At 39.0% G+C, this 27,339-nt stretch overlaps 1 protein-coding gene across 7 annotated transcripts in view; it reads left to right on the forward strand.

The window, feature by feature from the left end:
• The window catches only part of NPHP4 (nephrocystin 4), a 187,610-nt gene that overhangs the window by 74,622 nt on the left and 85,649 nt on the right, over window positions 1-27,339 (forward strand). For all 7 annotated transcript variants that reach the window (XM_056795926.1, XM_056795929.1, XM_056795927.1 and 4 more), the window contains 3 exons: window positions 1,747-1,928; window positions 2,721-2,847; window positions 25,785-25,970. In XM_056795926.1, the coding sequence (XP_056651904.1) occupies window positions 1,747-1,928; window positions 2,721-2,847; window positions 25,785-25,970 (495 nt within the window). The remainder of the gene's footprint in view (window positions 1-1,746; window positions 1,929-2,720; window positions 2,848-25,784; window positions 25,971-27,339) is intronic.

Here is a 27,339-nt window from a genome sequence, read left to right on the forward strand (position 1 = left end):
GCATATCTGGCCTTAGATTCTTCCTAGCTGTATGGCAAACCTCTTAAATCTCAATTGACAAGCCCTTTCTACCCTTCTGCCTTAGAACCTAGACTTAGAATTGGCTTTAAGATAGAATGTAAGGCTTTTAAAAAAAAACCAAACAATGAAATTTAGCAAAGGATGCATTCTGAAGAAAAAATCCTTCATGCTGATTAGCAGGTGGAGGGTGAAGTCAGAGAAGACCTTTCATTGTCAGTGTAGAACAGTTTTTAAATTCTGATTATGTATTTCTTTCATAACTATGCTATCTATCCATTAATGTCCTTATCTTGCAATTCCTGGAATTAGCATATTAGTAGTAACTTAAAAAAAAAACCCTTATCTTATCAATACTGTGTATTGGTTCTGAGGCCAATGAGTGGTAAAGATTAGGCAAAGGGGGTTAAGTGACTTGCCCAAGGTCACACAGCTGGGAAGTGTCTGAGGCCAAGTTTTAAAAATTTTAAACTTATAAAAATTGCAAAGCAGAGGTGGATTTGTTTTGTTCCCATCTTTTCTGGAAAATGTGGTTTTATCCAATACAATGTTATCACTGCGATGCAAATGCAAAGCAAAGACTAGGATACACAGGGGAACTCCACAGATTTCCTTTGTGGGCTTGTGCTGTTTCTTTTCCAAACCATATGTATTTTGTCAGGGTAAAAATGTTTTAGGAACTACTTTTTAAGTTTTGTGCATTTCCAGAAAACTCTTGATTTTTCATTTATCTATTTTTGTTACTCTTCAGCAGACAGACATCCCGTTATTTTCTGCAGGTTTGTTTTCAGTATCCCAACACTAATAGGCCAAATTTAGGTTGGTTCAACTTGATTAATGGATGGAGGAGAAAACTTGAAATTTCAAGGATCATTTTGCAATGATCATATAATTTAATAAACAATAATAACCTGGAGGAATATCCCTGTTCATTTGTCAAATTGCCCACATATTTTTTGTTAAGATGAAATACTTTAATATCTAGTGATCACTTTGGGGCAGATTTCATTTTTATTAGTTTATGACTTATTGCCTAAATATTCTTTTCCTCCCCTCACACCCCAAATATCCTGTCTCTGAGTACGATAGGAATCACAAAGCATGGAATTATCAGTTTTTGAAGTGCTTTCTCCATTAATGGGAATAATAATAATAATAATAAATAACTGACATTTATATAACACCACATACTTATTATTACCATATAGAATCCTCACCACAACCCTGGAAGGTAGATGTTACTGTCCCCATTTTATAGATAAGGTAACTGAGGCCCAGGGAAATTAAGTGACTTGTTCAAAGTCACATAGGTACTAACCCTTAGAGGTGGGATTTGAACCCCAGAACCAGTGCTTTTCCCAATAAATTTCTGGTGACTCATTGCTTCTATTATGTGGAAGACTCAGCATATGCTTTTTCTGTACTTGAGAATTGACCATTCAGTCTTGAAAATCTGGATTGAGAGATTCTTCATCCAGACATTTAAGAGACCAGCAAAGGTGAGAACAGCTAAATGGTGCAGTGGATAGAACCCCTGGGTCTGGAGTCCATAAGCTCTGAGTTCAAATTCAGCCTCAAATACTTACTATCTGTGTGATCTTGGGCAAATCACTTAACCATTTTGCCTCAGTTTCCTCATCTGCAAAATGAGCTGGAGAAGGAAATGGCAGAAATAGTGGAGTGGTTTGTTTCTTTTGTTCAGTCAAGTGAACTAATTTTCTCTTGCAGGATAGCACTATCTTGGAAGGGAAGACAATCACAATTCAGGAACGGCGACTACATGTTGGGGTTCACAATGGCCTGGTCTTTGTTCAGAAGCCTCAAGTGGTGGTGGTGATGCCTGAGGGTGAGGTGCCCCTGAGTCGCTCCGGGACTCTCAATAGGAAGTCTTCTTCCTTATCCAAGATCAGGTAGCCAGTGGGCTAGTGCTATCTAGCACTAGTGGGCAGGGCCTGGTTAGCTCTGGGGCAGGGAGTGGGGGGAAAGGAGGAGCCTTCCTGAACCTTAATGAAATAATAGTTCCAGGCAAGAAAAACTAAATGAAGGGTTTATGGAGAAAGAACATTTTTGTTTTTGTCAAGAGAGCTGCTCAAGGAACGAACTGCCACTCTCTCTGCTCCCTATCCCCCTGTGTTGCCCAGTCTGTGCCCCCTCCCCTTTTCTTCTTTTCTACCTTCTCTCCCTTGTGTCCTTTCTCTACCTTCCCTTTCCTGTGCCACTCTCTGCCCCCTCCTCTGTGCCACCCTGTCTATTAATTGGGATTATGAAGAGCCCAGTGTTCCTTCTTCGGCTTTATAAGAGTAATCCATCAGGGGCCTCCATGTGCCATTGGGCAGGGACTGATTGCCCTCTGGGAAAATACTCCTGGGGAGGCACAGATTGTCTCTCCTGCACTCTGTACTCATTGTGCTAGCCCTCTGCAGAGATGTTCTGCATACAGGAGATGAGATTTTGGCTGTGCCACCTCAGAAGTCAATGGTTTCAAATCTTGCCTTTGGGGCCAAGCAGCACAAATGTCTTGGCATCTGCTCCCCAAACAATCGCCATTTCCATCCAGCTCCCACTGCTGCCTCAGGGTGCATCCGCCATGCCTGGTCTGACAGTGGCATGGATGGTGTTTTCTACTTATCTAGTAGGTTATGGAAAAGAAAAAAATAATCTTGTGGAAGCCATTGATGTAATCTGTTGTCTTTCTAATCCAGTTTCAGAAATCAGTCTCTGGTTTTGAGAAGCCGAATTCACCTGACAGAGATGGTCAATAACCCAGCATTCGCAGTTATCTTCGAGCTAGAATATGTGTTTAGTGTTCCTTCAGGAGTCAGTGGGAAGGTAAGAATGAGCAAAACTCCCTACAGATCCCTTCTCAGAATTGTGATTTTATTTTATTTTTTAAAAACCATTGCCTTCTGTCTTAGAATAAATACTGCTTTTTAGGTCCAAGGTATAAGAGCAGTAAGGGCAATGGGGGTAAGTGACTTTCCTGGGATGACCCAGATAGGAAGTGTTTGAGATCAGATTTGAACCCAGGACCTTCTATCTCTAGGCCTAGCTCTCAATCAATCCACTGAGCCACCTAATTGTGATTTTAAATGTATAAAATAAAATACATAAGATCACAAAGAAAGCCAGTTATATTGGAATTACAGCTCTCAATATATTTTTTAAAACTCAAGTTTATAGACACAAGGTTAAGGACCCCTGTTCTCCTTCATTGCTGAGGATGTAAGAGTCCTAGGGGCTAGTTTATGGGGAGCAGCATTTTGGAGTGGAAAAAAGAACTCAATTTTGAGATCATTAGAATACCTGGATTTTCAAATCCACTGGGCCTCAGCATTTGTAGAAGGGGGCGGGGGGGAGGTTGTATTAGAAATCCTTTCCCACCACCAAAGACTTATATATTGTCAACGTGGAATCTAAAAGTCCCTGGACTTGTAGCGTGGAGGGACCTGGTGATTCCCAGTCCATTTAGTTTTGGAGGTGAAAGCCTCATCTCAGACTTAACAATCCACTTCAGACAGGGGCTAAGCCCAAGCTGAAGTTGAGTGACTCTGGCACAGTAGGTCTTGCAAGCTGAAGGTCCCAAGTTCAATCCTTGGAAGGAGGGTGTGATATACTGGGAGAGGCTTCTGGAGACTTAGATTCCACGTTGACAATATATATATAATATTTATCTATATATTATCTATATTTATATATTATATATCATATATGTTTCCAATTGCATGCAGAAGTAATTTTTAACATTTTGCTGTCCAAAGTTCTTTCCCTCCCTTGCTTGCCCATCCACTCCCTGAGGTGGCAAGCAATCTGATATATGTTATACATATGCTATCATGCAATACATATTTCTTTATCATGCTATGAAAGAAGACCCGTGTCACACATACAAGAAAATACTCATGAAGGAAATAAAGGGGAAAATGGTATGCTTCAGTCTTCATTCAGACTATCAGTTCCTTCTGTGATGGTGAATGGCTTTTATCATCATGAATTCTTTGGAGTTGCCCTGGATCCTTGCATTCATCATTGTACAGCATTGCTGTTACTGTGTACAATGTTCTCCTGGTTTTGCTAACTTCACTCTGTCAGTTCCTGTAGGTTTTTCTGAAATCATCCTGCTCATTATTTCTTTCTTGAGGGGTATCTCTTCAGTTTCCAATTCTTTGCCACCACACAAAGAGCTTCTATTAGTATTTGTGTACAAGTAGAACCTTTTCCTCTTTCTTTGATCTCTTTGGGATATAGACTCAGTAGTGGTATGGTGGACTCAAAGGGTATGCATAGTTTGATGGCTCTTTGGGCATGTTTCCAAATTGCTTTCCAAAGTGATTGTATCAGTTCACAGCTCCACCAACAGTGTATTAGCGTCCCCATTTTCCCACATTTCTTCCAATATTTATCATGTTCCTTTTTTTGTCATATTGGCCATTGACATCCTCTTGGCATCCCTTCCACCTGTGAGAGCCTGCAATCCTGAAGTGTTTTAATGGCTCTAGGATACAGAATTTGCTTGTGTGTCTCCGCTGTCCTTTCTACCAGATCAGAAGCTTCAGCTTTCATTAATATAGCATGGGAACGTTTAGGCCCCTTGCACCATTTTGGGCTCTTGGATGGAGGCTGACTCTAGGCCTCAGGGCATTCAGAGGTTCCATGGATTCTCTTGAGTGAAAGAACTGTTCAAGCTCCTTTTGTTTATTTTAACTTAATCAAATCAAGAACTTGGAGTCTCCTGCCTTTCACACTTAGTCATTAACACTTACTAAGAACCTTTTACTAGAAAAGGAAGTTCATACCCTAAAAGACCACAAGCACTGGCCCACCACCACCCGGCAGTACTAGATAAATTGGGAGACTGTGATTGATTCCTGAGATGTGATGAGGAGAGCTGCTGGATGGAGAAAACTGAATATAAGTGGGAGCCTCTGGGACCTGGAAGTTCTTGTGTGGTCTTTTACCTCATGGGTGTGAGCTCTGCTCAGCATCTTTTGTGGCTTTGGATTTCGGCTTCCTGATTTGGACCTTGGATTCTGGTAAAGATTCTGCTACCTTGGTGGCTCTTGCTGAAAGAAGCATTTTTCCACGTGGCACTTCTTCTACATTAGAGGTTTTCTGCATTGGGGATTCTGCATAGGTGGCTCTAGGAGTTCAGCTTCGGTAATTTGCTTGAGTTGAGGAGACCGTGGCTAGAGACACTGGCCTTTCGGCTCTTTTGTCTTTGATGGGATTCTCTCTTTGGTGAGGCACTTGGATCTGGACTTAGTTAATTTAGCTAGGCAATTTCTTCAACCTCCTTCCTATGTTTCTTTCTCCCTTTACTATCTCTACCTTGCTGTAATAAAGCTACCAAGAACCTTTTTGACCTAAGAGCTAATTATTATAAATGGCAACCACAACAATTTATAAATTCTTATATTTGTCAAACTCATTTTAATTATTACACAGCACAGCACAAACTGACTGCATCCACAGTGTACAATGCTAGAAAGTGTTCTTCCTGTGGTAACCCTGTTCTAATCATTGCCCTGGTTCATTCTACTAGTCTTCCTCTGTGTTGGTTAAGATCAGAGTCTCACCAGCTATCCTGTGCCAAACAACTGTCCCTTCCAATCTATTTAGTGATTAGAAAAATGAAATGAATTATAGAATGCACCCTGCATGCTGATCAGGCTTCAGGATGCTTTGTTTCCTCTTGCCGGTGACCCATATGTGTGTTTCTGTTAGAGCCAAGGTGAAAGGTTTTTGGGACATAGGTGGTAGAAATATAAATGTAAATGGCATTTTGGCTTTTATAAATTCTTTGTCCTTAAGGAAAATCATCAGGCCAAAAAAAGTATCTTCTGAGTTAATCTCTCACTGCACTCATCTCTGGACTTTTCAGAGACTCCATTTGCTAAAAGAGGTTTGGAATGGTAAAGGAGAGGTTTCAATTTGGGCTTTGCTCATGCCCCCCTCATGCTTCTGGCACTTTCAGTGAGGTGTGACCTGATTGAAGACTGCATCAGTGTCTACACTTTGGGCCTCCAAGATTCTTATTCCCTAATCATATGAAAAGAAAAAAAAAACATGTGCTCTCAAGCACACAAAGCCCAAGAGACAGGTACTGTCTTCACTCTTCTCACTTAGGAGTTACATTGATTTTAATGAAAGCATTCTGACTAGATTCTGTTCCTCTCTAATTATCACTAAGAAATTTGGCTCAAAAGCAAAAGCATGACATGTTTACTTGGTTGCAAAACAAGTGACCACTTGGGGTTGAGTTTGTGGCTTTCCTGAGAAGAGTCATGGGAATAGTGACAAGGGATTGAGGCAGTCTTCAGTGGCTATGGTTAAGATTGTGTTTGTAAGACCCAGATTAATAGGTACAGACATTGAAGCTTAGCCACGGTCATCTCGTCAACTGGCATCAGATTAGATGAAGGGCCAAGTGCACAGTTTGAGACCTGGAGCTTTAGTTGGGATGACAGTATTTCTATTTTTCCAAGTCTATCTTGGTTGTATTTTCATTTACATTTAGATAATGTTGCCTTAAGAATATTTATTATAATTTACTTCCCATTATAAAATTTCTATATAGAAAGTGATCCATTTTACTTGGTCCTTTATTTCTTTTTAATCCCTGTTGAAATGCTTAACTCAGTGGCAAGTGGTTTGGACATGCACTGCTGCTCCCACGATGCTTGGGAATCGGCCTATACAATAGTTTATAAATTCACTTTGACGTCTTGGTTTTTATCTTAACAGAGACTATTGGACTCAGCTTAACTGTCATAAAATGGACTTTCTCTTGTATAATCCGGAGAGAAACCATCACAGTGTATGAAGTTATTGTCCCACACAAATTACTAGCTTTGGGGAACAATGAAAATATGTTAAGTGTTCCATTACTTGAGCTTGTGTGAAACATGAAAGCAGAGCCAGAATGAGTGGGTTCAGATGCATGATAAAAGCAGCAGAAAATAACATTTGCTGAAATAGCTTGGATCCATTGTCTAATCAGCTGAGTAATCTGTTTCTGGGAGAGAAAATAAAGGAGAGATAATTAGTCAATAAATCGATGAGCATTTATTAGATTCTTGCTATGGGACATGCATTGTGCTAAGCTCTAGGCATAAAAATTAAAAACAAAAAACAATTAAAAACAAAAACAATCCCTGCCCTCAGTGAGCTTACCTCTTTTGGAAAAATTGTGTGTGTGTGTGTGTGTGTGTGTGTGTGTGTGTGTGTGTTATGTCTTCTGATTCTAGGGCATTGAGGTGATGCAGTGAATAGAGTGGTTGGCCTAGACTAAGGGACACTTATTTTCTTGACTTTAAGTCTAGCCTCAGATACTTACCAGCTTAGTGACTGTGGCCAAGTCACCTATGCCCGTTTGCCTCATTTTCTTCATCTAAAATGAACTAGAGAAGGAAATGGCAAACAATTCTAGTATCTTTGCTATGAAGATGTAGTCATAAAGAATTAGACAAAAATGAAAAAATGATTGAACTTCCTGACTCCAGACTCAGTGCTCTAACCATTGTGCAACTTAGGTGTCTCAAATAATAGTTCAGATGAGAGGTGATAAGGCTAGAACAAGGTTGGTAGCTCTGTGAGTAAAGAATATGGAGTATGTGTGAAAGATGTGGAGAAAGAAATAACAGAATTTGCCAATTAATTGGGTATGAGGAATGGATGATGATATCATGGTTGCCAGCTAGGGTGACTGGAAAGATGGCGGTGTTCTTGGCAGTAAGATGGAGATTCTAAAGAGGAGTGGTTTGTGAGGAAGGGAAAGATTCTTTTTTGGACATGTTCGATTTTAGATTCTCGTGCATCATCCAGTTGGTGATATAGACTGGAACTTAAGAGAGTTTAATCTTCTGCATAGAGAGGATAATTGAATCCATGGGAACTATGAAACCACCCAGTGAGAGAGCATAAAGGGAAAGAAGAAAAGGGCCAGGAAAAAAGGGCCTAGAATAGTGTTGGGGGATATTCATAGTTAGCGAACATAACTTGGATGAGGATCCAGCAAGGGAGACTGAAAAGGAATGGTCAAAGAGAGAGGAAGAGAACATAAGATGGCCTCCAGGATGTTAACTTGGAAAGGCTAACGGTATTTTCCCTCATCCAGTCCAGGAGGAATCTATTTAAAGCCTATCTAGTATATATTCCTCCAGAGCTTTACTTTTTTTTATAGTGAACTTGTCTTTCCTGTTGGAATAAGCCCTTTATGTGTCCTAATTATCTTTGTAGTTTTTTACGGTGTCTATAGTTTTCTTTGCCTATGATGGACACTCCTTAAATATTTGTTGAATTGAATTAATTAGTAACCAAAAGAGAAAAAGAAATCAGGGTGAGAAGAAAAAATGATTTCCTCAAAGTGTTGGGCTTTTTGAAGGCTAGGAAACAGTGGTTTAGAATGGGGTCTTTTTTTCTTTTATCCCTTTGATAGCCTAGTGAAATCAATGGACCTCCTTATCAGGACTGTGTTTTTAAAAAAAAAATGGAAAGAAATATAAAATTTCACATAGAGGTTACTGAATATAAAGAAATAATTTAAAAACTTTTTTTTTATCATCCAAGTTAAGAAACCACAGAAATCTAGCCTTGGACTCTTGGAAGCCTAAACTACCCCTAGCTAAGAATCCCTGGTCCAGAGGTTCTAGAGAGGAAGCCCTTTATTCATTCATTTATGAGACTTTGATAGAATTCTATCAAAGTCTCATAAATGAATGAATAAGCTTTTGTTAAGATCTTCCTCTAGGCCAGTCTCCTTGCTAATTTCTAGGGCTATAAATACAAAAAGAGAGATCTCCTGCCCTTATTGAGCTTGCATTCTAATCAGAGGAGGCTTGAGAAGGATATTTTGGTTTATGAAAATAGAAACATAATAAGTGGAGCTATAGTATAGTCAGGTGAATTCTAGATGCTTCCTTGTGATTACTCCCTCTTGAAATCATGGTCTGAGATCTCCTGAGACTTTGTCCTGAGTAACTATATATATATATATATATATTTTTTTTTTAATTTTATTTGGTCATTTTCCAACATTATTCCTTGGAAACAAAGATGACTTTATATATTTTTGTCAGAAACCCTAGGGCCATGCCATCATGATGGGAAAAGTACACTCTCTAGAGACCAAGGACAGTGCTTCACCTTGCTCATCTTCCTACCATTCTTTTCTCTCTTTCTGCCTTCTTATGCTTTCTCCTCTTACTCTGGAATCAAAGCAAAATTAACACCATAATAATAATAGATAGCATTTATATCGGACTTACTATGTGCCAGGCACTGTGCTAAGAGATTTAAAATTATTATCTTATTTGAAACTCACAATAACCCTGAGATGGAGGTGCTATTATTATCCTCTATTATTATCCTCATTTTACAGATGAAGAAACTGAGGCAGGAAGTGACTAAATGGCTTGCCCAGGATCATACAGCTTGTTAAGTGTCTGAGGTTTGATTTGAATTCAGGCCTTCCTGGCTTTAGGCCCAGCACTCTTATCTACTAGCTGCCTGTTTTGCTAAATATTTTTAGAGATAACCAGATCCCAGAGAGTCAAGCATCAAATTAATTCTACTAACATTGCTTGTCTTTGAAAATCTCTCTCTAAATTAGTATCCAGGCTGTCTACCATGCCAGGATTTATTCTCAAAAATATTTTAATTCTTCCCTGAAGCCTTTTAATACTAGTGTTTGAAGGCCCTCTGTATCTTTCTTCTTGTTTAAATATTTTATTTTTCCCCAATTACATGTAAAAGCAATATTTAATGTTTGTTTTTTTAATTTTGAGTCCTGAATTTTCTCCCTCTCTTCCTCTCTTCCACCCTTGCTGAGATAGTAAGCAATCTGATGTAGATTTTACATGCAAAATCATGTAAAACATTTTCCCAGATTTATTGTTTTGTAGATGAAAACTCAAACAGAAAAAAAATGAAGAAATAAAGTGAAATATAGTATGCTTTGGTTTGGATTCAGACTCTATCAGCTCCTTCTTTGGAAGCAGCTGGTGTTTTTCATTCTGAGTCCTTTGGGATTCTCTTGGATCATTGTATTACTGAGAATGTTATTCACAGTTCATCATACAATGTTGCTGTTACTATGCACAATGTTCTCCTGGTTCTGGTTACTTCACTGCTTCAGTTTGTAAATCTTGCTAAGTTTTTCTGAAGTCCTCCTGCTCATCATTTCTTATAGCACAATAGTATTCCATCAAAATCATATATCGGAACTTACTTACCCATCCCCCAATTGATAAGTATTTCTTCACTTTCCATTTCTTTGCCACCACAAAAAAGCTGCTATAAATATTTTTGTACATATAATTTTCCTTTTTAAGAATCTCTTTGGGATAGAGCCCTAATCATGGTATTGCTGGTCAAAGTGTATATACTGTTTTATGATCTTTTCAGCATAGATTAAAATTGGCCTCCAGAATGGTTGAATCAGTTTACTATCCCTCAAAAGTGCATTAGTATCCCAATCCAAGTTGTGTAATTTTTCTTTTTTGTCATAATAACCAATTTAATAGGTGTGGGATAGTACTTTAGAGGCACTTTAATTTGTATTTCTCTAATTAATAGTGATACAGAGCATTTTTTTCATATGACTACCAGATAGATTTAATTTCTTTGTCTAAAAACTGCCTGTTCTTATCCTTTGATGATTTATCAATTGGGGAATGGCTTGTATTCTTATATATACATTTCTCTTTGTATTTGAATGATTTTGTCTTTATTAAAAAGACTTGTAAAATTTTTTTTACCATTATGATTACATATATTACCTTTCATCCTATCTTCCCTAATGTTTATTCTACTTTCTTGCCTTTCATTTTCATTTCTGACCACCGTCTTCCCTAATTTGTCCACTCTTCTGTCTTCTTCTTCCTCTCCTTTCATGTAGGGCAAGATAGATTTCTATACCCAATTGCATATGTATATTCTTTCTTCTTAGCCAATTTTGATGAGAATAAAGTTTAAGCACATATTTCTCCATTTTCCCCTTCACTATAAAAGCTCTTTCTTACCTCTTTTATGTGAGATAATTTACTCCATTTTGCCTCTCATTTCCCACATTTCCCAAAGCATGCCACTTTCTTACTAGTTGCTTAGGAAAGTCATAGATGAAATGCCTGCTTGACTATCCAGACACCAGGGGAATTCCCCACACTGATAAACTTTCATGCCCTTTGGCTATTCGCATACTTTTCTAATCTGTAAATTCAGATTTAACACATCAAACTAACCCAAACAAAGACAAACAAACTCCTCTATGATGAAAGTTGTGGTTATGCAGGGTGTCCCAATTGTCTCAATGCACTTTTTAGCTTTAATAGCTTAAAACTGCACTAAAATATCTGAGACACCCTGTTCTTTGGTAAACATTATTTGTATTCTGCCACACTTTACATCTCAAGAACAGCTTATTTTTTTTTTACAATCAAGCTACTTAGTTATCATGTTACTTTAAAAAAAGTAACAGTGGTCTTACCTTCTCTAAATAGCCCCTTTTAAAAATTATTTAATATTTTATTTTTTCCCAATAAATTAAAATTAATCTTGGAGATTTTTAGTAAACTTATGACTATTTATTAGTAAAGAGAAAGAAATAGAGAAAGAAGATAAGGTTAATAGCCTAACTACCAAAAGTCTCTGTTCATATTGCTTCTGCTTCATCAAATGCTAGATTTCCAATGGGCCCTGGTCCATTTCACAAATGGCAACACAGGGACCCAGCTAACTACATAGTTGGGCCAGACAAATTAAGGCCAGCCAAGGAGTAGACTTGTGTTCAGGAAGAGACCAGTGCCAAAGAGTCCAAGTTCCCAGATTCCCAGCCCAGTGTGGCCCCTGTCAGCCCTGTGTACTTGTGTACAATAGGTCTTTTTCCCTTAAAAAAAATCTCTTTGGGATATAGACCTTATACTGAATCAAAGAGTGTGCACAGTTTTATAGCCTTTTTCAGGGGCCCCTTCTTTATTACTCCTGTCCAAAAGAAAATGACCTCTCCATTTCTGAACAGGGTCCCGGAAGGCTTCAGCAGCTCCAATGCAGGAATTTCTTCTCTATTCATTTTAGAAGTCAACAGCTAAATAAGGAGAGGACTTTCCTTATTTTCCCCCAGCCTGTTTAGAAGATAGGAATTGTAAGACTACTCTTTAATAATGGATCTCCTCATTCAGAATCCTGACCTCACTTTCTCACTGTTGGAACCACAGAACCATGTAGTCAGATTTGGAAGGAACCATATAGGCTCTCTAGCTTTCCCCCTTTATATTATAGATGAGAACCTGAGCCAAGAGAGATTAAGCAATTTATCCAGTGTCAAAAGCTAGTTAGTGACAAAATGAGATCTAAAATGCAGGTCTCTCCTTGGAGGGTTTTTCTCCCTTTCACCTCAGGTTTTTCAATTTGAGAATATTCCAAAGGTTTCCTGGATATGGTTGGTTCTACTGTGTCACATTATCTTTGGGAAAGGTTTCAGAGAATCATTTTATTCCCTTATTAATTAACTTAATAATTACTTGGTGAGAAGAATACATGAATGCTTTTATATTCAATGGCATAACAAATTTGACTTCTCTGTTGCATTTCTTCTTGTATTATTCTGGATTCACTTTCTTCCTTATGTAGCCTTTACCCTCCAGTTGGTTAGTTCAGTAATGCTTCCTCCTTCATCTCTGAATCTTTTCTCTCCTTGACCTTCTGCTCTCCCCAGCCTGGTAACCCCCAACCTTCTACCATTGGTTTCTTCTGTTTTTACTTTAGAGCTACTGAATGATGCTCAAAAAATCACAAAATGCACATAATCAGAGACTTGGGCCACTATATATCTGTGCTGTCTAACTCATGATTTGATAAGGGGCAATACAGCTCTGAAACTGGCTAGCTGGATGACCATGAGCAAGATCCATCAATTCTGAGCCCTAGTTTTGGGGGAGAGGGCAAGTAACACTTATGTTTCCCATTGACAATGCTTTTGTGGGAAAAATGGGGCAGATAGGTGGCTCAGTGGATTGAGAGCCAGACCTAGAGATGGGAAGTTCTGGATTCAAATCTGGCCTCAGGCTTTTCCTAGCTGTGTGACCCTGGGCAAGTCACTCAAACCCCATTCATTGCCTAGGCCCTTACTGCATTTCTACCTTAGAACCAATACACAGTATTGATTCTAAGACAGAAGGTAAGGGTTTAAAAAAAGAAAAGAAAGGAAAACTGCTTTATAAATTGTCAAATGTTCTAGAAATGTGAGCTGGTAATATTATATTATTATTAACCACCATCCAAATTTTGTGCCTATTCTCAAAAGGTGAATTGTTGTAATTATGAAGGATTATATTCACTGTCTCCTTAGCTACTGACTCCTTCCCCTTAGTCAATAAATACTATCATAACTCCCCTAATCTAACAATTTGACTCTTGCTCTCTTTCCGCCTTTTAACATAAAACTCCTATAAAGGGGGATCCATGCTTGTAACTTCTACTTTCTTACCACCAATCTATTAAAAAGAAAAAAAACAGTTTATTTGATGCCTTTTGTCTTTTATGTCCATCATTAATGTCCCCTCTCTTTCCCCAAATAAATCCTCTGGCGACAAAGAAAAGGATTACAAAAACATCCAATACAGAGACTACCTCACACATTGTGCACAGGGGGAGGAGTGCATGTGGGTCATTCTCCACTCTTCTCCACTCCCTTCATTATTTTTTCAGAGCTTGACTTTTTTCGATCTTCCTTTCACATTTATTTGTCGAAGTCATTGTGTCTTTTGTTCTGTTCTCTTGGTTCTGCTTTTTGGGATCTGTACCAGTTCATATGATTCTTCCCAGATATTAGAAGTTACTCAAGGTTAATGGGAAGCTCCTTGAAAACAGAGCCTGGTTTGTTTCTTTCTTTGGCTTTCTCACCACCAATACCATGTAGTTCTTTAATAAATGCTCATTGAATTGGAGAGCCTGCCCTTGTTTTTGTTGTTGCTTAATAAGTCAATCTATTGCCCTTGGTTTATTGCTTCTTGCCAGGTAGGACTTTTTCAGAGACCCTTTCAAAATTTTGGCTTGGAAAATGAACTGGCAGGCATAGGAATGTGGCTGATAAGTTCTTTTCAGCAGGGGGTAGTTTTGAATAGCAACAAATCAGCTAAATGATGAGGTTTTTTTCATACACAAGAAAACTCATATTGGCAGCCCAGACCAAAGGATTCTTGTAATCCATTTGTGATCCAGGCAGTCAAGGAAAGGGGGGTGTTAGGGAAAGGGAAAGATATTCAGTGAACACTGTACAGACCAGCATGGGGACTTTGGGTTCTTGAGTCCAGTCTAATCGTGAACACATGGCAAGAGATTCAGGTGAAACCCAAGAGGGCATGCTCAGAGGAAGTCTAGTTGGTAGATATGCCATTAAAGAAGGATGGTAGAATGAATTATATGGAAATTTAGGAAGATGGGCAATTAATATTTGGGAATTATAATGGCAACAGGGAAGTGTCTTAGCAAATAGGTGGTTGATAATAGGGAGATGTGAAAGCAGGGTGTCGGGTCTCACCAAAAGGATTGGCATACTAGTTGGCCAGGGCTTCAATTCTTGGGAGGGCTAGGGATAGAAGGTCTGCCCTCTAGGCCCTTACCAATTGGAGTATGGTAGGTTACCAGGAAGGGATTTAGATACAAGGGAAGAAGATAAATGTTTAGGATTATAGTACAAGGTGTGGGAGATTGAGTAAGACCTGCTTAGTTGCAAAGGGATGGCCAAAAGAGGTCCTTGGGAACCAAAAGAAAGGCTGACTTGATCCTAAGCCAACAGAGAATTGACTCTATAGGTTTTCTTTTCATTTGCCCAGTGACTAGATTAGGCCATGGTCCTGAGCCTGAACCAGTCCTGTAAGTGGGGGTGACCTGGCTTCACCTGGAGGGACAGAAGGGTAGGAAATCAGGTTATTCACTCATTACAGAGGAGTCTGGATTGACCCCAGAGAATGGCATCTGAAGGCACCAAGATTCCCATAAATCTTGATGGGGCTGCCAAAGCTCTGGTCCACAAAGAGCCTGTCAGGAAATGTCTCTCTTCATGGACCATGGGACACATTTCTCAACTTAGTAACTGTTCACTTCAGATGCTGAATATTTTATTATTAAACTAATCTCTGTCTTACAAAGAGCTTCACTTTGCTTGAAGTGCTGTAAAACCTTTAGCTAGTATGAAGAATTATACATGGTTATATAACTTCCTTCAACATCATACCCTGGCTCTTTGCACTCTCATTTATGTGTTTAAAAATAATTACTTTACTCAATAGGATGAAGGGCAAATATTGCCCATCAAATTATTAAAGTGCTTTTAAATGACACCACTTTAGAACATGGCACAAATGGGCTTATTAAATCACTTTAATTATATGTTGTTAACTTTATCCACCATGTATGTTTATGGAGGAATTTAGCCTGCAGCAGCAACCAAGTACTCTATCAGTTTAATTTGGAGAAGGCCTTAACGAGAAATTGATCTACATTATGGAAAATGTTCCTCTTTCAGACTAATTTTGGGTTCCTTACAGTCTACTGGAAAATGTGAATTTGCTTTTCATAGTGATTCAATTGAATTCAACAAGCATTTTCTAAGTGTCTTATATGTGGCTAGCCCAGTGCTAGGTGCTGGGGATACAGGGACAAAAATGAAACAGACCTTGTCCTCAAGGTGCTTATGTTCTCCTTTTTTTTTTTTTTAATAGAGGGTCTCTTAAAGAGACAGAGGGCAAGATCTGTCTGCTACTGCCTCTTAAAGTGACAGAATCAGATTAATAAAACTCCTTCTCACATAAAAATTCTGCTCTTATAGAAATAGAGTGAGATTAATAAAACTTATAACAATAGGGAGGAAGGTTCATTTTCTGTACAATCCCCAGGGGCCAACATCGGTCATTATATATATCAGTGTAATCCAGTTTCTTTCTTTTATTTTTTCCCATTTCCATTGTTGTAGTTGTCCTCCCATCTTGCTCAGAAAAACTATTGTCTAGCTCCCTCTCACCTGGTTCATATTTTAATACAGCAAACATTTATTAAGCACCAGTTGTCTGTCAAGAACTCTGAGGGCACATAAAAAGATATAAAAAAGAAAATGGAAGAACTCCTGGCCTCTTAGAGCTTCCTCCCTCCCTTCACATCTTGTCTCTCTAGATTCCCCTAGAGAGAAGGGGGAGCCCCTTCCACAGCACTCAGATGCTCTTACTCATAGGTTTGCTTTATTACTTAAGCCATTAGTTGAGAGCAAGAGTCGGCTGGTTAATCAATGGCAATCGATCTGTCACCAGTCCCTAATTGTCTGACTAGTGTATGAGAAGAGAATCATTGATAATACACTAAACATTTCTTCTTAGAACAGTTAAAGGCAAAAGTGAGGAAAAATTGATATTTATATAACTGATATAAATATAACAGACAGAAGAAATTTCTATTGAAGAAGACAGAAGAGCTGAAAAAAAACCCTCAACTATGAAATGGAAAGAATAACTATTAGATTCAGCTCTTTCAAAGGTTAAAACATAAGAACCTATTCAGAAGGAATGAGTTTGAGTACCTATTTTTTAAAAAAAGCTTATGATAAAATTCTATTATTTTGTCAGAGGCCTTACTTTCATAATTTTTCTAAAAATAGGAGAATCTTATCATTTATACAGCAAAGTATTAAAATTCTGATTCAGCAAACATTTATTAAGTGCTTCTATGTGCCAAGCAGTATTCTAAGCATTGGTGATGCAAAAATATGAAGGAAATAGTCCTTGCTTTTAAAGAGTTTATCTTTCCTGGGGGGTTTGAAAGCCCATGGATAATCTGTTATTTGGGGCATGAAGAGAGGATGAGGGAGTTGGAAGAGAGAGAAGTAATAACTAGGAATATAGAGCAAATAAAGACCTTATTGACAGCTAGGTGGTGCAATGGACAGAATCCCAAGCCTGGAGTCAGAAAGACTCATCTTCATAAATTTAAATCTGGTCTCAGACACTGTGATGTTGAGCAAGTCAGTTAACTTTCTTTGTCTCAGTTTCTGAACAAAAAAATTTTAACATGATAGTTCTAATAGTGCTCTATTTGTCTGTCTCCTGAGTTTCCATCTGTTTTGATCTGTGCATTTTAAAATATCTCACTGATGCTATTTTCTCTCTTTGATATCACTTCTCCACTCTCTGCTCCCTCCCAGAATTCTCCTTTCCTCCACAAAATAAAAGGCATCTTTTGGGACAACTGTAGTCAAATCAAACAAAGCCACACATTGATTGTGTCTGAAAGCAAATCTTAAATTTTGCACCTCTGGCCCAAAACCTCTCAGCTGTAGAAAGCAGAATTCATCATTGGGAGGCAGGACTGACCACTGTATTATTCATTAATCTTAGGTCTTTCACAATTGTTTCTCTTTAAAATATTGGTGTCATTATATTTGTTCTTTTAGTTCTGTCCACCACACTCTAGATCACTTCGCATATGTCCTCTGCGGTTTCTCTGGATCCATTCCCTTTGTTATTTTTATGGTGTGGTAATACTTGTTTACTATATTCTAATACTGTAAGTCATTTGTCTATTCTCCAAATATGAACAATAACTGTTTCCAATTTTTTCTACAACTGAAGTACTTTTTGCTCATTTCCTCTTTCTTTGGTCACTTTAAGGGTTATACCCAGTCTCCCTGTGCTCAAGGGTTTGTACAAAGGAATGAGTTTTGTAGGTATTGATTTCCAGAATGACTGGATCACTTCACAGCTCCACTAGTACTGTATTAGGATGCCCTTTCCCCCAAAGCCTTTCCAACAATTGTTGTCTAACTTTTTTGTCATCCTTGCCAATTACGTAATTGTCAGATGGAACCTCAAAGTTGTTTTAATCTGCATTTCTTTTATTATTAGTGACCTGAAGCATTTTTCTTTGTGATTATTAAACAATTTTCTTTTGAGTACTACCTGTTCATATCCTTTGATCATTTATTGCCAAATGACTCTCATTCTTATATATTTAAATCAACTCCCTGTGTATTGTGGATATCAGAGAAACTTGTCACAAATATTTTTTCATAGTTAACTGTTTCTCCTCTCATTTCCATTCTTATTATCATTGATTTTGCTTGTTTAATTTTTTCAGTTTTATGTGATCAACATTGATCATTTTCTCTCTAGTGAACTTACAGTTTTTTATTTGGTCAAGAATTCTTCCTTTCTCCATAATTATACACGCTTCTCTTTCCCTGTTCCTAATTTGTGAGATAAACTTTTATAGGTAGATCCTGTATCTTCTTGGAGTTCATTGTGGAAGATGTCATGAGATGTTGGTCTAACTGAATTTGTGCCTAATTGCTGTACAGTTTCCCCAGAAGTTTTTGTTGATAGTGATCACTTACTCCAGTAGCTCATTAGCTCTTTCTCCTCTTCTTTTCTTTTGGGTTGGGAAATTTAGTTTATGTAAATTATAATATTTCTATTTTTTTGTTATTCACGCAGGTCAGTAAGTGGAGACTAGTACAAGCAGTTTTGGTAACTGGAAAGTATATTAGATTTGGTGTCAAAAGACCTTGGTTAGAGTTCGGCTCTGTTGCTTACTTAGATGCATTACCTTGGGCAAGTCAATGTTTTTTAGTTTTGGTTTTCTCATCTGTAAAATGAGGACATAATTTTTTACCTCCCTACTTCATAGACTTATTGTAATGGTCAATTGAATTGTTGTATATATGCCAGACTTTTATTACAGGAATTTGCAAATGGATCTAGGAAAAACTAGTGACTGACTTGAAAGAAACTAGATGGGGGAAAGTATAGCCTATAATAAGTAGGATACTGGATTTAAATAATTTAAATAAGGAGGACCTGGGTTTGCATCATGCCTTTAATGTTTGGTTTTGTTTAATTCATACTTTTTGTCCTAGAAACAACTCTAAGAAGGGCAAGGGTTGGGCAAACAAGGTTAAATGATTTGCCCAGGGTCACACAGGAAGTGTCCGAGGTCACATTCGAACCCAGGTCCTTTGGACTCCAGTCCTGCTGCTGTATATACTTTGCTGCATGGCTGCCCACATGTTTTTAATGTTTATTAGCAATGTGGTCATGATTGTTTTAAGGCTTGAATGAGAGAATGAATATAAAGTCTCATGACTCTTATAGCACTATCTGTCTTCCATCATCTTCATTATTATTGTTACTATTGCTATTATTCCTATTTCTGGTTCTTAGAACCATTCACAGACAAACCTGGCTGTAGAAGAATTCAGTGAATGATTGTGTCCATTGAGTTAATTACCTAGGAATTGCTGAGAGATTATTTATTCTTCTGTGAAATGTGGATCTTCATCCAAAAGGCCTGTGATTTCTGGGTACCCAATAAGTCCTATTCAGTGCCTTGTTCTTGCATCTCATTTATTGTTATTGGCATTATTTTTTCCATTAGAATAAGTAGCCACAACTATTGCTAAAACTTCATTTTGCTCTTTTAAATAGCTAGAAAGCTATTAAAAATGCTTTCTGTTTCCATTAATATAACATTAGTAGAATAGAGTCTTTGCCTCTCTTCTACAGTAGTAGTGATGGTCCATTCTTCCAATCCTGGTCTGCCTCCCTTGAGACCAAAAGCATCCTGAGGAGCAATGGCCAGTTGTGGTTAGAGGTATAGTCTGCAGCCTTAGAGTCATTAACTTCCACTTGTCCAATTCTAATCTTTTAGAATTATTTTCATCAGTGAGATTTTGTGCCCCCTTTCCCATTGGCCAATTCTGTTTTTTAAGCAGTTCTTTTTTTTTTTAAATTTCCGGTGAGTTTTTGTACTTCCTTTTCCATTTGGACAATTCAGCTTTTTAAGGAATTACTTTCTCTTAAGTGTTTTTTTTTTGGTCTCTTATCATCTGACTAATTCTGTTTTTTTAAGGTGTTATTTTCTCCAATTTTTTGTGCTTATTTATTTATTTTTTTTATTTGAGCATTTCCAAACATTATTCACTGGAGACAAAGATAATTTTCTCCCCCCCCCCCAACTCTCCAATAGCTGATGCACAATTCCACTGGGTATCACATGTGTTCTTAATTCTAACGCATTTCCATGTTTTTGGTATTTGCATTAGAGTATTCATTTAGAGTCTCTCCTCAGACATGTTCCCTCAACCCCTGTATTCAAGCAGTTGCTTTTCCTCGGTGTTTTTATTCCCACAGTTTGTCCTTTGCTTGTGGAGTGTTTTTCTCCTAGATCCCTGCAGATTGTTCAGGGACATTGCATTGCCACTAATGGAGAAGTCGATTACGTTCGATTGTACCACAGTGTATCAGTCTCTGTGTTTTTGTGCTTCTTTTACCAAGCTATTAATTCTCTTTCATAGTTATCAAAAATCAGTTTCATTTGTTTCTTTGATTTTTTTTCCTCTACTACTCCTAGCTTTCTTTAACTCAGGAATTCTTGTTAGGTTTGAGTCCACTAAGTATTTTCCTTTGAGGATTTTTTGGGTAGCTGTTTTCACATTGTTGTTTTCATCTAAGTTTATGTCTTGGTCTTTCCTGCCACCGTATTAGCTTTTTTATGCTCAATTTTTATTGTTGTTGTTGTTTGCTCATTTTTTCCTAATATCTTCACTTTGAATTTTATGTTAAAGTTGGATTCTGCTTACTTCGGGCTAGGGAGGCATTGTCCCAAGTTTCAGACTTTTTTGTGCTTCTGTTTTCAGAGATGCTTTTGGAGTCTGCAATTTTTGGTGGTTCAAAAGTGGTGCAGTCCTAGAAGAGGTGTGGTTATTGCTTTCCTGGCTTGGGATCTGGTCTTAACCTCGGAAGGTCCCCTCTAGCATCAAACACTAGTGCTTCTCTTTGCTTTGGCTCTTGATCCTGTGTGACCTGCCCCCAGGGTTCCTCTCTGCCCTGGAACTGCTATCCAGAACTGTGTATAGGCAATGAGCTGTCATTTAGCACCAGCTTCACCCAGTACCAACAAAGGGTCCCCTGTAATCTCTTTCTCACCAGTCATCCAACCCATTTACCATCTCTTGGCTGAGAACTCCTGAAGTTGCAGCTGCTGAAGGCTCTGTTCCCTCCACCACATGTGTGAGCTTTGGACAGCCTTCCATTCAAGTGTTATAGAGTTCTCCTGCCAACCTCTTAAGTTTTCTTGAAGGAAAAATGTTTTACCATGACGTTTTGTTGGTTCTTCCCACACCAAAAAATTTTAAGTTGTTTGGAGGGGAACATTGGGAGAGTACAGCTGGGTGGCTGCCTCTCTTGGCTCTATAATTCACACAACTTTTGACTGGGCCTTTGCAGAAGTGGCCTTTCCTATCTGGCAGGAGCTGGCCTCACTTTGGCCTCCCCAGAGCCTTGTTTTCTTTCAGAAATAGTTTCAGGGCCACCTCCTGAGGGTTAGCTGATGCTCAGGCATTAGCACTGTCTCCATTACTTTGAACTGAATTCCTTGTGCACCTGTTGTATTTCTCTGTCCTCTTCCCCAAGTACAGAATAAGTTGCTGGAGAGCCAGGACCATTTTGTTTTTAGCCTTTATAATACTGATGCCAATCAGAGTCCCTGGCACATAGTAAAGCTTAATCATATTTGTAGAATTGAATTGAATCTCTAGAAACTAACAATAAGGAAATTGGTCATTGACCTGCATTTGGTTTGTTTTCTTCAAAACCACAAAGCTCTAGATCTAAAAGATGGCATCAGAGGCAGACTTCAGAATTGGAATTTCTTTGGATTGATTTCTTTTCAGGTCCCTGACCATCTGAACAGGCTGTCCAAGTGCTCTGTAATTGTTCCTATGCCCTGCCTCATATGCCACGGAGCTAAGGTCTGGGCTCCTACATTCAGGCTTCTGCTGCAGGGGGTCTCCAGGGTGCAGTTATTACAATGTCATGGTGATTTCATTTGGTTATTCAGAAAAACTTTCTCAGAGGAAATGCCCCAGCCCTGGGACTGCCAGTCTGGCATCATGATTACTAAATCCTGGCTGGTTCTCGAGGAGAAAATTAGCTTTCACAATCCATACCAGTGTACCTCAAACCCACCAGAGGAAACCTATAAAATCTGTCAATCATGGCTTTTGTTTGAAGCTGGTTCATCTCTGCAGTCCCTTCATTTACAATGACAAATCTCAAAACTGATTGCCAAGCCAAGTGAGGGATTTCAGGAAATGAGGAAAATTTTCAGCTTGGTTTTAAACTGTAATCAATGAATTAAAGAGGTAGCCTGAAAGCACTTTTAGATTTAAGCCTTGCAACCATATTCTTCCACATTTATTTCTCTTCTTAATATAGTATTTGTTTTGTCTTCGGTGCATAGTTTTTCCTGTGTTGTGAGTACTATCCTTTGATCAGCTGGCCTAGGATAGGAAATGCAAACAGGGAAGGGTAAAGGAGATTAATTCTTGCCTCCTTCAAGATTTTGTACATTAAAGCTTGGTTGAGATTCCTGCAGAGGGGCAACTAGGGCAGGACATGGGAGTTTTTACTTAGGATGCCAAAATTTTAAGCAGCAGTGGCAGTATTTGCAGTTGGGCAGGTAGAAATAATCACCTAGTTAGTATGAATTGTTAAATAAGAAACATTTGGATGGAGCTTCCTCTCTGATATTCCATGGCCACCCTCCACCTGTAACCTACATGAGCTTCTCATACTGACTCCATCCTGTTCCCCACTTCCTTCTTAGAGCTTCATGGCATCTGGCCTGGAATAACTGCCTCCCTCACTTCCCCAGTTAAATTTGAGGGCAAAGTTCATGCTTGCTCCAGGTGCCTTTTGGACTTTGTGCTTTTGGCACAAGAATCGCCAAGAGCCAAGGATCACAGGCCTATAACTGAAAGAGACCTCAAAGGCCATTTTGTCTAGACATCTTCCTTTATAAAGGAGCAACCTGAAGTTGTTGATTGACTTTTTCAAGATGTTGCAGGAAGTAAGCAACAAAGTTAGGATTTGAACCCAGATCCTCCAACTCTTGAGCCGTTGTATAATACTAATTATGACCCCAGATTCATAAAGCTGTCCTGAGTCATATGTAAGAGAGATGATTCCATGACCTGGACTTGATATCCTCTGTGCTTCTGATTTCCCCTGGAAGCTTTGTTGGCTTCCGACCCCCTGAGTGCCCTTCATTATCAATGCCTCTTTCTTCCTAAGTGAACTCAGAGAAGCTGAATTGGTTCTAGTTATTGAGAAATTATCTCCTTCTCTGCTCATAATTTGTGGTAGAAACCTGTATAGTTAGATCATGTACTAATTCAATGTGGAATACAGCCTCGCCTCAACCTCTATTCCCAGGCTCTTTGGATATTACTTCCCATCCTTTTCATTATTCCTTGTAGGATCTCCCTTTGCACTACCTGTGCCCCCCATGCCTGGAATATACCCTCTTCTCACTTCATCTCACAATACCCCTTTCTTCCTTCAAGACTAGCTCAAGCACCATCTTCTTCATGAAGTCTGATCTCCCCCGGTGCTAGTGCTCTCCCTTCCAAACTATTCGTTGTCAATTCAGTCATGTTCTACCTTTCATAACCCCATGGACCACAGCATGCCAGGCCCTTCCACTGTCTTCCAAAGGCTGTCCAAGCTTACAAACCACCTTGCATTTATCTTCTTTGTATAGATCGGAATTCATTTGGCATCTATTAATATAGGAACTGATTTTCCCCATTAGAATGAAAACTCAGGATTAGTGATCATCTTATTTGTTGCATTTGCATCCCCATAACCTAGTGCAGTGATGGTGAACCTTTTAGAGATAGAGTGCTGTGCCCCTCCCCCCAACCAAGTGCCAGACATGCCCCCCACCCTTACCCCACACGGGGAGGGGGAAAGAGCTCCCATTTGGCTGCTGGGCAAAGGACTGGGTGAAGTGAGGGACATCCTCAGCAAGTGTAGAGAGGGGGAGGGAAATGTCTCAAGTATGCTACTGTCCTCTGACTTTGCTGCCTGTGAATTGCCCACCTTACCCCCTGTGTGCTTCCATTGGACTGCTTGGCAGAGGGGAGGGTGATGTGAAAAAATGTCATCAGGCATGGTGGAGAGGGGGAGGGGAGCAGTTCCACCTGAGTCCCTCTGCATTTCTAGTAGTGAACTCGGGCAGGGGCAACAACATGCCCACAGAGAACATTCTGTGTGCCATCTTTGGCATATGTGCCATAGGTTTGCCATCACTTACCTAAGTGCCATGTTTGGAACATAGTAGGTGCTTGATGTTTGATGAACATGAGAAAGACTCATATGCCAAGCAAGTGATAAGAAATTTGAATGATCTGGAATTAGATTAGGAGGCAAGAGCCTTGGGTTTTTGTCACTGTCTAATTCTTTGTGACCATGAATGAGTGCCTTCTCTTTTGTTTAATTTTCTTAAGGAATGTCACATGGTGGGAAGCTTGATCATACCCAGTACCTTAGCGTATCTGTGATCTCTTTCATTTCTAGTTAATAAAGCTTTACTAGGAGTATGAGTTTCTGCTTTTAGTTCCTACTAGGAGGATACAACACATATACAAATAAGTATAGTAAAAAAATCGAGGAGGAAGCAAATGACGGGGGATCTAGGAAAACTTCACACAGTATGAAATAGCACTTGAATCATGGGAGAGATAAGAATTCTGAGAAGCACGGGTGACTGTGGAGGACATTAAAGGCATGTTTGATGGGTTAGGAGAGAACTTGGAAGTGGGGGATGGAATATGCTGGGATGAGGGAAGAGATAACAATCCGTTTTGATGGGAACATAAAATAATTGAAAGGGAATAGTGTGAAATGAGGAAACGCATGTGGGGATGAGAGCATCTAGATGATGCAGTGGAGAGAGTGCCTGAACCTAAAGTCAGGAAGATTCATCTTCTGGAGTTCAAACTAGACCTTAGACACTTACTGTGTGACTCTAGGCAAATTTCCTAACCTTGTTTACCTTAGTTTCCTCAGCTGTAAAATGAGCTGGAAAAAGAAATGGCTAACCATTCTAATATTTTTGACAAGAAAACCCCAAATAGGATCACAAAGAGTGAGATGACTGAAATGACTAAATAATAACTGTATAAATGAGGGGGGACTAGATTGAAGAGAATCTTAAATACTGGACTAAGGAGTTTGTATTTTATCCTATAGGCAGTGGACCAGGGGGAACCCCTGAAGATTTTTGAGTAGGAGTTTTGGACCTAATTCCTTTGGAAGATTATGTGGAGAGTCAGTCAGAGAGGAGACAGAGTAGAAGCAGGGATACCAATCAGGTGTCTGCCATCTAGGCAAGAGTTGATGAGAAGTTGTACTAGGGTGGCCACTGTGTGAGTGAATCAATGTTATTATGGTAGTAGAATTGATTAGATTTGGTACTTGACTAACTGGCTTAGGGGAGGAAGGAGGTGCAGGGAGAAGTGATGAGGGGGAGGGAAGAGTTAAGGATAATTCACAAGATTTCTATTCTGGCTGCCTGGAAGCAGAGTGCTCTCCTTAGTGGAAGTCTTGTTAATGTGGATAGTACCTCTGCTGGTACAGATCTGTCTGTGCTGCCTTCTACTATGGATTTTTGTTCATGGCCTCCCGTCAGGCCTCCACACAGTATCTACCCAATGTTGTGGACTACTTTTCCCAAGACTTTCAACATTTTTCTGGTACCACGGAGGGGTGGGTGGACAGATACTGGACATGAACAGGCTGTAACATCTTACCAACAAAGGCTTGTGCAAGAAGTTATGTTTGAGAAGATACATGCCTGGCCAAGGAGGTAGACCAGCCAGGTAGTGAGACAGAAGGATAACTGCTGCCTTTTGTACTCGGCCTTTCTTTTTATTTCTTTTCCAGGGAGCTTCTGTTACATCTTTGTCTAACATGGCCTACATGCAAGTAATTCGATGGGCTGTTTGGAACCCCCTGACAGAAAGCTCTTCTAAGAAGGTGGTGACCTTACCTCTTCGAGGAGGAGCCCAGCCAAATCCTAGCCGTTGTTTGGTGTACAAGATTCCTTCAACCACCATGAGCTCAGAGGAGGTAAAACCATTTACTTGGCTTCTTTTTTCAGTGAATTTGACTTGGCCTAGGTTGTTAAATCTGTTGACCCCTTGAGCATAAATATATTGTTTGTTGTTTAGTCATTTTAATTGTGTCTTGACTCTTTGTGACCCCATTTGCGATTTTACTAGAGTTGTTTGCCATTTCCTTCTCCAGCTCATTTTACAAATGAGGAGACTGAGGCAAACAGGGTAAAGTGATTTGTCTAGGATCTCACAGCCAGTAAGTACCTAAAGTTGGCTTTGAACTTAGGAAGATGAGTCTTCCTGATTCCAGGCCCATCACTTTATTCACTCATCACCTAGGTACCCAGCACATAAATAGCAACTTAAAATATTAATCTTTCTAGTCATCCTGAGCCTATTTTCAGCCACAGGATACTTATATATGGAATTTTTCCATGATAAGGATTTATATATTTTTTAAATTACAAAGTGAACTTTGTAATAAATGTTTGCTGAGTAGATGAATTAAATTCAGCCTTATACTCACTGAAGTTAATTAATTTAATGACATAATGCCTTATGTCATTCCCATTTGTACTAGCCTCCTGGGGAACTCTCAGTGCCTTCAACTCTTGAATGAATATATCTTGTAAAGGAATCAACATGTGCCAATTAAAATAAAAAAGATTTCTTTGAGCATTTAATTCATGGAAAAACATTGAGCTTATGTTTGACATCTTTTGGAGGGGCAGTACGGTATCATGGAAACAACTTGATCATGTAGTGTTAATTTAATGCAGTTTAATTATTAGGTATTTCTCATTGAGATGTTTGTATTTCTAAAATGTGTCCAAGCTCTTCCTTGAGACCTAACATGAACCTTTTCCTATCCTATTTTCCACTTTTTAAAGAGAGGAACAAGATTTTGCTTGTTGACTGACTATTATATCAGCAGGTCATCTAGATTTGGACTCTTTAGACAATGGCTTTTTAGGAGACAAAGGCCATTATTGTTGGGCTAAGGCTAGAGCACTGGGAGATTAGACAATGATATCTATCAGCTTGTTTAGTGGCTCATCACAAGACCTTTTCTTCCTCATGGAACCAAATTTGGCTGCCTCCCCACAAGGCCTCATTTGGCCCCTTTTTATAGGCGATTACTATCAGAAATGCCCAACCTTGAAACCAAAGTTAGTGAAGAAATTATTGAAGATGGCCGTATTTGTTCTACTAAATGTTAAGTCTCCTACAATGCTGTTTTTTAACCTCTAACCTTATAGACATATTATCTGTGCCAGAGAAGAACATGGATGGGTCTGATATCTTTAAGAGCCATCTGTGCTACCCTGTTCATTGCAATCAGAATTTTCTACATTCACACTATGAGCTTCAATGCTGTACAA

The sequence above is a fragment of the Monodelphis domestica genome, chromosome 4 (assembly GCF_027887165.1).
Source record: "Monodelphis domestica isolate mMonDom1 chromosome 4, mMonDom1.pri, whole genome shotgun sequence".
NCBI classification, from domain to species: Eukaryota; Metazoa; Chordata; class Mammalia; order Didelphimorphia; family Didelphidae; genus Monodelphis; species Monodelphis domestica.